Here is a 12,500-nt window from a genome sequence, read left to right as displayed (position 1 = left end):
CTGAGCCGTGCAAAAAAATCAAAACAAACATACGGTGGTCACCCTTTCACATAAAGAACTGGGTGCAGTTGGCAGGACACGTGGGTAAGTTAACATTCCACCTTTTCCCATCGGGCCAGGCAAGGACTTACTTTGATGTTTGTCAAGTCAGAGTAGGAAACATTGCTCATGAATTGTAAAAAGAAAGCTGTAACAACAAAATAACCCTGTACACGAGGGAGATAACCCCAGATAATCAAACAGTGATTGGTTGAGTTTAAAGCCACGTCTAAGGTTTCCCCTGCCTTTGCCAATGGATCCCTATTGTTCCAAAGTTCAATGGTTGGAAAAGGAGCCTCCTCCACTCTTCACAATTACAAACAGGTTTTCATAGTAAATAAATCAGGGTTTTAATAATAAGGAAATAATTAAGCACAAAATGGCAGAACACCAATGAATAAATATAGAATTCTGATCAGGGCACAAATCCCAAACAGTCCTGTTTCGAGTTCTAAACAGAAACAGGACTCGGTTTGGGATTGTAATGAAACTGTAATACTGTCGGACCCCGCTATTCGCGAGGGATACGCTCCTGAAAAATGGCGCAAATGTCCGGGCATTGTTTGCTTTTTTTGGGTTTGTTTCTTGTTTGTTGTTTTTTTTCACATGGTGTAGGCTCATGGAAGAGCGATTACACAGAGCAAATTAAGACGCATCATAACAAAGGGAACAGCAGGAGAAAGGGGGAACATCAACAGCAGGGCAGAGGGAGAAAGTAGATGGAGATGTACAAACAAGGGATGCAGGTAACAATGAGGGTTAGGGGAGAACACAAAGGTTGGACAATATGGATATATAAGCAAAATTGTGTTTGACCAGTTTGTGATTTTGTCAAGGTCTGAGGAGAGGAAAGAGGCTGCTGCCTGTCTGTCAGAAGGATGAGGGAGCGATGTCACGGCAGAGAATGGAGTCATCAGTAAAGAGATAAAGAGGATTTTCCAGTCAGTGAGATAATTGATGAAGATATGGGGTCTAGAACACTGCCTTGGGGTACTCCAGCCTTGATGGGGAGAGGAGATGAAAGGGTTCTGTTGAGAGCTACACGTTGTTTACGAGAGTGGAGGAAGTCAGTAAAACAAGAGAGGAGTCTGCCTTGGATTCCATCGGCTTCGTTATGACCTCATAATTGCATACATTGAATGCTTTATCCGATTTGTATGAACACTTTTAAGGGTCATCTCGGCCTCAATTCTATTGGGGGGGGGGGTGAGGGGCGGGGAGGAGGAAATTGATTACATCACCGGTCACATGGTTCGCCTGCCACATTTTTTTTATGTGGGCGTTGGCATATCTGGTGACGTTGACTAGTGCCCTTCGAGTTATTTCTGTCATCTGTTTGTCGGAAATTAAATGGTCGATTTAAACAATGGTTGCAGTACTTTTTTCCCTTTTTCAAAGTTGCGTGTTACACCAATGGATGAATTTAAAATCTCGAGTGTCTTTTTCCACCATTCAACAGCACTGATGAAACGGAAAGTAGCAGGGGGTTACAGGAGATGACCAGCATGGTTGATGGAAGTGGTTAGGATGACATACAAGGAAGGGTACAATTTCAGGATTTGTGGTCCTCATTGCAAACCCCATGCTTATCTCCTGTCGATTCACATTTCTGCTTCACAATATTTCTTTCTCCAACAGGAAGTTTCATGCCTTCAGAAACAGGCTGGGTACTCAAGCGGCTATCTGAAAATGAGGAGATTTGTCTCCGTGCCCTTCAAGATGATGTACTAAAGCCCTTTGTACCCGCATTTGCTGGGCGTGTCGAGAGTGGTGGAGAACACTACATTCAGTTGCAGGACCTCCTCGCCAATTTTCTCAACCCCTCGGTGATGGACTGCAAAATGGGCATAAGGTATTTTTGTGTGTATGGCCCCCACCCAAGAGTGCTTTCTCACTTTATATATCATGTAATATATATATATATATATATATATATATATATATATATATGTATATATGTATATATGTATATATATATATATATGTGTATTGTTGCGGGCCGGGGGTCTGGGTGAGAAGACCACAGGGGGGGGGTGGGTGGGGGGGAAGAATCTCGGGTTCCCACCAGACGCCCCAGAATCACAGGCCATCGCACACGAATACCTCCGTGACGCTAGCTGACCGTGAACGCCAATAACTCAACCATGTGACTTAGGGTCCTCCGTATAATTTATCCGATTACCTAAAAAAATAATCACGTGATCTAATTACCGGGGGATACGCCATCGGTACACCATGTCCGAACCAGATCACTTAACCGGATCAGATGCAGCCGAGCGACACTGCCAAGGACGTACCGGCTAAAAGAACAGATCGTGGGAATAAAGTCCCGGCGAGGCTAGGATACGGACCATGCTAGATCACTGAAAGAAAAGACAAAAACGAGCTGGGAACATTCTACAGAAGAATTTATTACAGGCAGGTGAGGAAAAATATGTGGCACAGTGAATGTAGTTTATTGTTGGGTGTAAATAGAGATGGCAAGTGTGGTGGAAAATAACTCAATTTCCACAAGTTGGATCAGCATACCAAAGGAGAATCTTTAATTTCGTATATATGGAGGAAGAACATTGAATGATTCACTGAAACATTGAAATGGACTTCACTGAAACAGAAGCCTGAAGCAATTCTTCTTCGACATTTTGACATTCCAAAGAATGGGAGGGTGAGAAATTTGGCAACGTAACTACAGGATTTGCTGATAAGCATAAGGCAAAATAACTCAAAACTGCAATACGTGTCCACTTTGGGTGGAGGGAGAGAATGACAATCATTGTCTCATGGCAAAAGCAAAAGCTGTGATTTCTACTCTTTTGGCACAGCTCTCATGGCAAAAAAATCATGGCAAAAGTTGCAGTGTTATCAACCAGGTCACCCTGTTTCATAGTAAATTAGAACGGGCACTCGTAGAGAACATATACCTTCGCCGCGCTACTGTTTTGTTCTTGGCATAAGAGTGTGGGGAAGAGAACAAGGAGCATTTTGGTGCTGATTTCATACGAATCGGATAAGAATTGACTGCGTTATTATAAAAATGCGCACATCTGCAAGGTCGTGACCCCCCTGACCTTTGACCCCCAACCACGAGTAAGGGCAATTACGTCATTGTGTCAAGTTGCATATCACAAGATTGGGCATTAAATTCTGAACATTTTGGCATTAGTTTCATGCAAATTGGATAAAAATTGACCACGATATGGTAAAAAGACGATTTTGACCTTTTCTTGACCTTGACCTTTGACCCGATTGCTCCCAAAATCTAATCAAATGGTCCTTGGCTAATATCCAATCATCCCACCAAATTTCATGCAATTCGGTTTAATACTTTTTAAGTTATGCGAATAATAAACAAATAAATAATCATTGGCATCTCCCACAAACATATATTTTGGTACTGATTATAATGCCAGGATTTGGGACATTTTCTTTTAAAAACAAGGGTAATGACGTAATTGTGTCATGTCGCCCATCACAAGATTGGGCAATGAATTCTGAACATTTTGACATCGGTTGCATGCCAATTAGATCAAAATTGATCGCGCTATGGTAAAAATACGAATTTGACCTTGACCTTTGACCCGATCGCTCCCAAAATCTAATCAAATGTTCCTTGGATAATAACCCATCATCCCACCAAATTTCAAGCGATTTGGTTTTATACTTTCTGAGTTATGCGAATAACAAACAAACACACACACATATATTCACAAATAAATAAATAAATACACAGCGACCAATACATAACCTTTCACAGAATGCGAAGGTAAACATTCCTTTTATCAATATGTAGGTCAAAAGACTGGGAAAAGGGAAGCATTACTGACAGCCGAAGTACAAAAATTAAATTTATAAAGTAGCAGCGATAATTATAATTGATAGTACATGAATATAATTATTTTTCTTCCACACAAGAAATGTGAGGTGCGACAATAAAACAAGCAACTTTCAAAAGCAAACACAGAGCAGAGTTATTCCGATATAATTGTTCTGCAATCTAAACTTAAGCGAGGACAGGCGCCATGACATATATATATATATATATATATATATATATATATATATATATATATATATATATATATATATATATATATATATATATATATATATATATATATATATATATATATATATATATATATATATATAGTGTTATGGTTGTGGAAATTCGCAAACCACCATTCAGGTCCCGTAGGTGAGATATCTCTGTAAGTACATGTGTAGTTAGCCCAAACCCGTTGTATAGAGGGAATTTATGTGATCCATCCGAGCTTGGCAAGAAACTTCAGATTGGCTCTCTGCTCACGACTCATAGTGCGACGACTCAGACAAGTCAACGTGTAAAGCACGACCTGTAAAAAATCACACAATAACCGCAGTCAACCATCACCAATCATACATATTGCTGGAATGTTGCGAAAGACTGTGACGCAACCCGCTCATGCAAGTTGTGTAAGTGGAGCACACAGCAGGCTCAGTCCCGTTATTTGTAGACGGACCTGATCCATGAGAACATAACGGGCCCAATACGTTTTTTAAATATCATGTTATACAGTATTTTATCGTTTTTGGTCTTATCTCTCAATGGTGAAGAATCACTTTATGAATTAAATAATTCTCGTATCCAGGTCCGAATTTGGATATTCACCAAAATCGAATCAATTCGTCCACGGGACACACCAAACATGTTCACCAAGTTTCATCCAAATTTGTTCACAACTTTTTGAGATATCCTGTGCAGAAAGGGGGGAAAACATAACTCCTTCATCTTTGGTGGCGGAGTTAATACACACACACACACACACACACACACACACACACACACACACACACACACACACACACACACACACACACACACACACACACACACACACACACACACACAACCCGTTGAAGAGGAGTTAATGAGAACAAAAAGGAGAGGAGATGAGGCTAACTGTCTCGCAATACCTTGCACGATTGACCAACCGCGCCACCCAGTACGTTTTTCGGGGATGCTCCGCTGGACGATCCCTCCCTGACAGTTCGCACGTTGTCTCCTGCTTCGTGACGTGTCGTGCAGCAAAGCGTCTGCGCTGATCCGGAGAAGGGGCGCGACTGTCAGGCGTGAGGGAGGGACTTTGGTTGGAGCCAGCGGCGAGTGGGTGGAGAAGGCTGAGTTGAGAGTGAGTGGGTGGAGTGGCAGACAGGATCAGGTGGGTGGGTGGAGTCAGCGACGAGGCGGTGAAGAAGGCGGAGTCGAGAGAAGAGCGGGACGAGCAGGAACCAGCAGGAGCGAGCAGACAGGAACCCAGATGGCCCCGTGACCTGTCCTTTTATAGACCCTGTGGTGCGGGGCGGGGGCAACGACCCGAAGCGATGTGCCGTCACCCGAATCGGGTGCTCTGGGCCCCGGCCACCACACGGCCCGGCTGTCATGACCGGAAGCAGCCTCATTGTACATCCAGCTCCCCACAGCTGAGCTGCGGAATCGTCTCGCTCCGAACCCCGTGATATGAATTGCCTTGCACCGAACTCCCGGGCCGTGCCCCGGCAACCGGCCGAGGGTCGCGTCGGCCCCGCATGCCTACCCGGGCACCCGGGGTTAGTGCTGGTCAATGTGTTTGCTTTGTCCGTACACCATGCGGCTCCAGCGATCCCGGCCGTACAGCATGCCCCTGCCTGGTAGCAGCTGCATCGAGGCAGAGGTGCGGGTGGATGTCTGCCGTCCGCGGAAAACACCCGTGGCGGTGAGCGAAGACCGACGGTAAGATTTTATTCTAAACCCATGCGCAGACCCGAATGAAGAGATGCGCTATGCACGCCCCGTACAGTGTGCGTGGATCCGGCACTGTACATGCGGTTATTTATTACAAGCTGCGCCCGTATCTGCCATCGTGCTAGCGGCTATTTATCACAGGTGGTGTGTGTGCACTGTGCCAACCCCGATCCACGCCATTAATTTAAATATAAGATTGGATTATTAGATGTAGATTCAGGTTGAAAAGAGTATAGATATAAGTATTAGATGGAGATTTGGATTGAAAAGAGGACAGATATAAGTATTAGATGCAGAAATGAGTTGAAAAGAACACGCCGCGTGTATCCTGTACGGCCGGGGCGAGGTTGTTTGGATCTACTGTCGGCCTCCGACACCGCACCCAAGCAGAGGTGCCGTCGTGTTGTTGATGTTTTTGCTCTCCTGAATAGTGGGTGAAGATTATCGCTGTGCTGCACGTGTTCCGTGCAGCTTAGTGGTGGTGGTGGTGGTGGTCTGCTTTTCTATCCCCCGGGCACGGCACGTGCTATTGATGCTTGTGCTGACTTTTGCGAAGATACATTCTTACAGTGTAGGGCGTGGCTGTGGCTTTTACAGGTGGCCGTTGCTTGGATTTCTCTCAGGAATAAGAGAAAAAGAGTAGGAATGAAGTTAGAGATATAATCAGACCTAACGATGAGATCCACACAATGCACTTTGTCCTGTTTGACCCATTAGACATGAGGGAAGGGTCTATCTGCACGTATATTAATGAAATAACTGTCTGGGGACCACTGTGTTATGGGCACCGGCCACCGCACGGGCCAGCATGGCCATTGCCTTGGAGGGATGCGGTTCCCAGAACCGCAACAATATGTATATGTATATATATATATATATATATATATATATATATATATATATATATATATATATATATATATATATATATATATATATATATATATTGTTGCGGATCCGGTGTGGCGGGATTCTCACCCGATCCTTGGTGCCACCCTCACCACCACCGTCTCCAGGGTTTATAACGCCGGCCAGCTCGGCACAGGCCTCGGGTCACGCGTCTTCAATCGCGATACCAACGTAATCCTGAACTTTACCAGTTGGGGAAATAGAACCCCAGTTACAGACTGGTTTTGTCAGATGCTAAGCGTTTTCTGCCAGTCTGTAACCATTTTGGTTTTATATGCCAATCAAATGGATCGTTCCTCGATGTGACACGAATTAATCCATAGCGGCAACTTCATACGAACCAACCAGATTTATTGGGGAACATCGGGGAACCGACACAAGCAAAACATTCACGACAATGCTTTTATTAACAATCTTTAACCTGTTCTTAACTCGGGAACCATGGACTACAGGTTTCGAGGGGGTCGCTACCAAGATATGCCTTATACAACATGCAGACAAGACAGACAGACAGCATGTATGCAGGCAAGACAGAGTACTTGGTGATATTTCATGGACGAGAGGAAAGTGTCAAAAAGCACGAATGTCGCCCGTAACAAGCGGATGTCCATGGATTCGAGCCCCCAGCTCAAACTCGAACATGCCGCGTGGTGAGACGGCACTCGCCTGCCTTTGCCGCACCGCACGCGGTCTCCGCAAGCTCTGACCCCGCGTAAGGTCGACGGCACAAGACCGTCAGATCAACGATGAGCCTCAGCTGATTTCTCTCAAGGTCCAGCATACAAATCCAGGCCTGGCCTGTGCACCAGACAAGGCCCACATCGGGGTGCCGGGCTCCGGCAAGCGGACCGGCAAACGTGTCGAGCCGTGAGGTGAGCAAGGACCATCAGAGGCTCCGTCGTTTCCTCTCTTGCCTTCCCGCCTCGAAGCCCGACTTCTCAACTCCGTCCTCTCAGTTTCTTTCTCTGTAGAATCACCTTTTCTTTGCTTTTCCACGCTCGCATCTCAAAGCCGACCGCCGTCTCTCTCACGGCAGAATCACCTCCTCATAAGAGTCGATCGCCGACTCGACGTGCAGGCCACCTCTCCCACTGCCCAAAAAGGCAGACTCAACGTGCAGGCAGCCTCTCTTACTGCCAAAGATGCAGACTCGGCGCGCTCAGGTTCAGCGTCTCTACCGGCAGGTCCAACGCTGTCCTTTGTTCGCTCCCTTCGAAACACGAGCACGCCTCGAGCGTGACTGTTTTCCCCAAACTGAACCCTTTCTCTCTCAGTTTCTCTTTCGTTCGCTCGCTTCGACCCCGAGCACGCCTCTCTCAGCGAAGCCGACAAGCCCCTCCCCTTAGCTCCACCTCCCTCTCCAGGCCACCGCCCCTCAGCCGACTGGGCGGGGCCTATCGTCCGGATAGTGGAGGAAGAAGAGGGAGCCCTCGGCACCCCACCACTATACGAACAATAAAACATGCATCCTACACCTCCCAACACACATGTAACGTCCATTTTACCAAACAACCTAGCTAAACATGCATTTAATGGGGGATCTGAGCTAATCCTATATTTAGTAGTCCAATATGGGCCATTTCCGTAACACTACCCCCACCTTTCTCCCGAGCCTCTATCTGGGGCAGCCCACGGCAATGGCCCTGTCTAACGTACAGCACAGATCTCCCATTTACTCTAACCCACAACATGAGAACCACTTAACTCCAAAAACCAAAGTGTCACAGTAAGATTGGCATGCCCCTATCCTAGTGTGTCGGGTCACCAAACTAACAAACAAATTCACACTCTATGCACACTGCCTAACATTCTAATTATGGATTTGAACGGGAGGGCATTCAATTTTACTTTTAACACCAATATTGGCATAGGAGCAGAACATTTAAAGGTTCAAAGTTTTCACGTGTTCGCTCCTTCATGCCCCCTCCCGGCGGTATTGTCCATTCACCCCTGAGGGTTTCCTCACTTCGTTGCCTTATTGGCCTCTCACCAGGCGAGTTCAGTCGGCCCAGTGGCCTAATCTCACAGTTATTCGGCTCACTGAGCCCACAAAATGGCATGCATCTTCGGCCACAACGGCCCACAAAAGCACTTTGGCCTCAATGGCCCACAAAAAATGCTTCGGCCCATATGGCCTAATCACAAGCAGCAGCAAGCAACAAGCCCTGCATTGGACAGCAGGTGACACAGCAATGGTGGCATGGTGATATTGATGGTAAACAAATGCAGTTCGGAGGTGTTCTTGAGGACGCAAATGGGTGTGATGACCTCGGACCAGGTGAGATGGAGTGTACCCTAAACCTCCCTTGCCTGACTTGTTTTGGTTAAGTTCTCTTTTTTTTTTTTTTTTCTTCCTTCCTCTTTTTGTTTTTTCCCTCCTACAGACAGGATGGCGTGTTTCTTGCTCAACTGTTATCTTCGTGGATGTGTGCCCATGACATACTGGTGGCCTCTCTGGCACTCGGAGAGATTGACCTAGCCTGGCCCTTGTTAACAAATTCTCCCATCAACACTACTCGTACCAGGTGTCACACATGAATGGTGCGGAGGAGAGTCCATCGAACCTAACCATTCACTTTTCGTTCCAGACAATGCAATAAACCCTGCTATGGCTAGAGTGATCCTGACCCATTTTTTCCCGACCTGGCACACTTCCATTCTATTAAACCTGGGCAAGGCCCTTATTTGTCTTTTTCGATTTGGTGGTGCCAGGCATAACTCGCTGGATGGGGAGTGTGACTACTACTAGGCCTCTTTGCCTACTTCCAATCGGGGATGGAGGACACTCGGTGACCTCGGGGTTCACCTGAGCATGCTTCTGGCTCTCCTAACTAAGGGGTGGCTCTCTCTCGCCCCCATACTGTGCCCTCATAGCACCTATACTGTGCTCTCATAGCACCTACACTGTGCTCTCCTGGCACTGAACCCTACGGTGCTCTCCTGGCACCTCTGACAGCCTTCACCTACCAGGAACCCCCAAAGCCCTGCTGCCCTGTTTCCCGACTCACCAACTTCCCATACCATGTCACGCTACCAACCAGTATCCCCATACCTTTGCCTGCACCTACCCCTCGCAGTCCGCCTGCACAATGGAACAGCAGCCAGAACCCATGTCAAAGTCCCCCTAACCTACACTAACTTGGTTAAGAGACTCCTACCGACAGGGTACGTTGTTCGCACTCACTCTCCTCATCTGCACAATCACGCCATTCACCCAAACACTTTTGTCATTCATTCCACAGTGCCGCACACCCAGCCCACAACACCATCCAACACTTTTCACGTTTATGTGAAAACAAAAACACACCAGTCCCTCGGATACTACTTGGTCATCAAATTTAACCAGTACACTTTTTCATCAAACCCCAATAACTTTGTCACTACGTCCGTCGTCCGCTGGCCTCCTCCATACTGCCCAAATCGTTTATTTCCAACAATTTCAACGAAACATCCAAATCTCTTCACCAACCCCATGGAACCTCTGCATGGTTCCAACCAGGCATTTCAGTCTTTCCTCAAACAAGCCACCCTTTATCATCCACTTGTTTCAGGAGCGTTTATCGCTCTGCCTGTTATGTCTCCACTGCTTTTTTTTTTTTTTTTTCAATAATCACCCAAATCCACTCGTGCCACTCATGCCTTCTGTCATCTCTCAATTTGCAATTACTTTTGGTACAATTTTCAATCAATTTCTTGCATCCCAAAATGGCCTGCTTCTTTGGCTCATTGGAAGGGGAGGGAGGGAACAAATCCCTCATTTCCCATTACATGACCCCGCCGCCTTTCCGCCACGGCTCAAAGGGGTCATATCTCAATTGGGGTTGTGGTCCACCCCCTCCTTTTCTCCAGGGTTCGCAGAAGTCAGGTAAACCCCAATCGGTGGAATGGCCTCCCCCTCTTCTCCATAACTCCCTGAAGACAGATAAACCCCATTCAGCTTGCCAAACCCCTCATGTGCTCAGAAAGGTCTGAAGACCAAGTGACACACGCCAGTGCCGCCTGCCACTCATCTGTGCTCTACCCCAAAGTTCCTGTGAGGCTGATTGAGAAATTAAAATCCAATTTCTAAGGCCTGCTCCTGGATGCAGCACCTCCAACTCTGTAAGAACCCATGCAGAGCTGTCCAATATGGTTTCTGTCCTGGTGGCATTTCTATTTTCCCTTGCATCTCAAACCTATTTCCGATGTCACCACTCATTCCATGCTCAGGACACCCACACACAGCAGGCTGCACACATTCCAAGGTTATGTGTTGACACTCCACACCTTCGACCTTGCCTGTGTACTGACCAACAGCCTCGCACTCCAGGGTTACATTCTCGACCGCCAGGTGAGTACCCACACACGTTTCGGCCTCAGCAGCACATACCGGTGCTGTAGTCTGGAGTGTGGGCTCACAGCATTCATTCACAGGCACTCAACACGCACATTCAGGGGTCACGCATACGTGCACCCCATCGGACAGAGTCTCTTCATTAACGTAAAATTCAATTTCTACCTTAAGCTCCTCGTCCGCACCATGTATGCATGTACCTACGTACCTGCTTCGTTTCAGTCACCTCGGTCCGGTCGCTTCTCTCCAGCAGGTTGCTCATCATTGATTCGCCACACTCCTCCGGGGATGTCAGCTCCACATGCTGGACCTGCTCAAAATGTATTTCATTCGTCAACAACCCCGTATGCTCCCTCAATGTCTCCATTACCAGGGTTTGCTCCAATTGTGGTGTCATCCGACGAGTGATGTCAATCAAGTTCCGCACCACTAACATTACTCCCTGTGGTGATATCACACATCCCAAATTATTGTGCTGTTCTACTTCCTGGCTCCATTTTCCTTCCCATTTGAGTCGTTCTTCCTCACTGAGCCTTTTGAGTCGTTCTTCCTCTCTGAGACTTTTGAGTTCGTTATCTTTCCAGAGTTTTTCCATCTCCGTGTACTCCAACCTTGCTCTCTTCATTAGTTGGTCAGTTTCAAATTCTTTTTCTTTTTGTGTTCTATCCCACCGTCTCTCATGTTCTTCATTCTCCAATCTCATCATTTCCTTCAATTTGTTGATTTCCTTTTCCTGCTTTATTCCTTGTTCTTTTTGTTTCTTATCCCACTGTCTCTCTTGTTATTCATTCTCCAATCTCATCGTTTCCTTCAATTTGTTGATTTCCTTTTCCTGCTTTATTCCTTGTTCTTTTTGTTTCTTATCCCACTGTCTCTCCTGTTCTTCCTTCTCCAATCTCGTTGTTTCCTTCAATTGGCTGATTTCCTTTTCCTGTTTCATTCGTTGTTCTTTTACTATCTCCTCGTACTCCAACCTTGCTTTCTCCTTCAGTTGTTCAATTTCAAATCCATGTTCTTTTTGTTTTCTATCCCACTGTCTCTCTTGCTCTTCCTTCTCCAATCTCATCGTTTCCCTCAATTGGTTGATCTCCCTTTCCTGCTTCATGCCTTGTTCTTTTTGTTTCTTATCCCACTGTCTCTCTTGTTCCTCATTCTCCAATCTCGTCGTTTCTTTCAATTGGCTGATTTCCTTTTCCTGTTTCATTCGTTGTTCTTTCACTATCTCTTCATACTCCAACCTTGCTTTCTCCTTTAGTTGTTCAATTTCAAATCCATGTTCTTTTTGTTTTCTATCCCACTGTCTCTCATGTTCCTCATTCTCCAATCTCCTTTCCTTCAATTTATTGATCTCCCTTTCCTGCTTCATTTGTTGCTCCTTCACTGCTCTTTCTTGTTTCCTCTCCCACTGTCTCTCATGTTCTTCCTTCTCCAATCTTGTCGCTTCCTTCAATTGGTTGA

At 46.2% G+C, this 12,500-nt stretch overlaps 1 protein-coding gene across 2 annotated transcripts in view; it reads left to right on the top strand.

The window, feature by feature from the left end:
* LOC147019762 (inositol-trisphosphate 3-kinase B-like) overlaps positions 1–12,500 on the top strand; it is a 56,958-nt gene that overhangs the window by 26,876 nt on the left and 17,582 nt on the right. For both annotated transcript variants that reach the window (XM_085894444.1, XM_085894445.1), the window contains exons 3-4: positions 1–84; positions 1,678–1,891. The exon at positions 1–84 is cut by the window's left edge and continues 1 nt beyond it. In XM_085894444.1, coding sequence (XP_085750570.1) covers positions 1–84; positions 1,678–1,891 — 298 coding nt within the window. The remainder of the gene's footprint in view (positions 85–1,677; positions 1,892–12,500) is intronic.

This window comes from Eptatretus burgeri, chromosome 9 (genome assembly GCF_056783735.1).
Source record: "Eptatretus burgeri isolate ZD-2024b chromosome 9, Ebu_testis_v1, whole genome shotgun sequence".
In the NCBI taxonomy this organism is placed as follows: domain Eukaryota; kingdom Metazoa; phylum Chordata; class Myxini; order Myxiniformes; family Myxinidae; genus Eptatretus; species Eptatretus burgeri.
The sequence above is the reverse complement of the archived record's forward strand: the minus strand, read 5'-3'. Positions and strand labels throughout refer to the sequence as shown.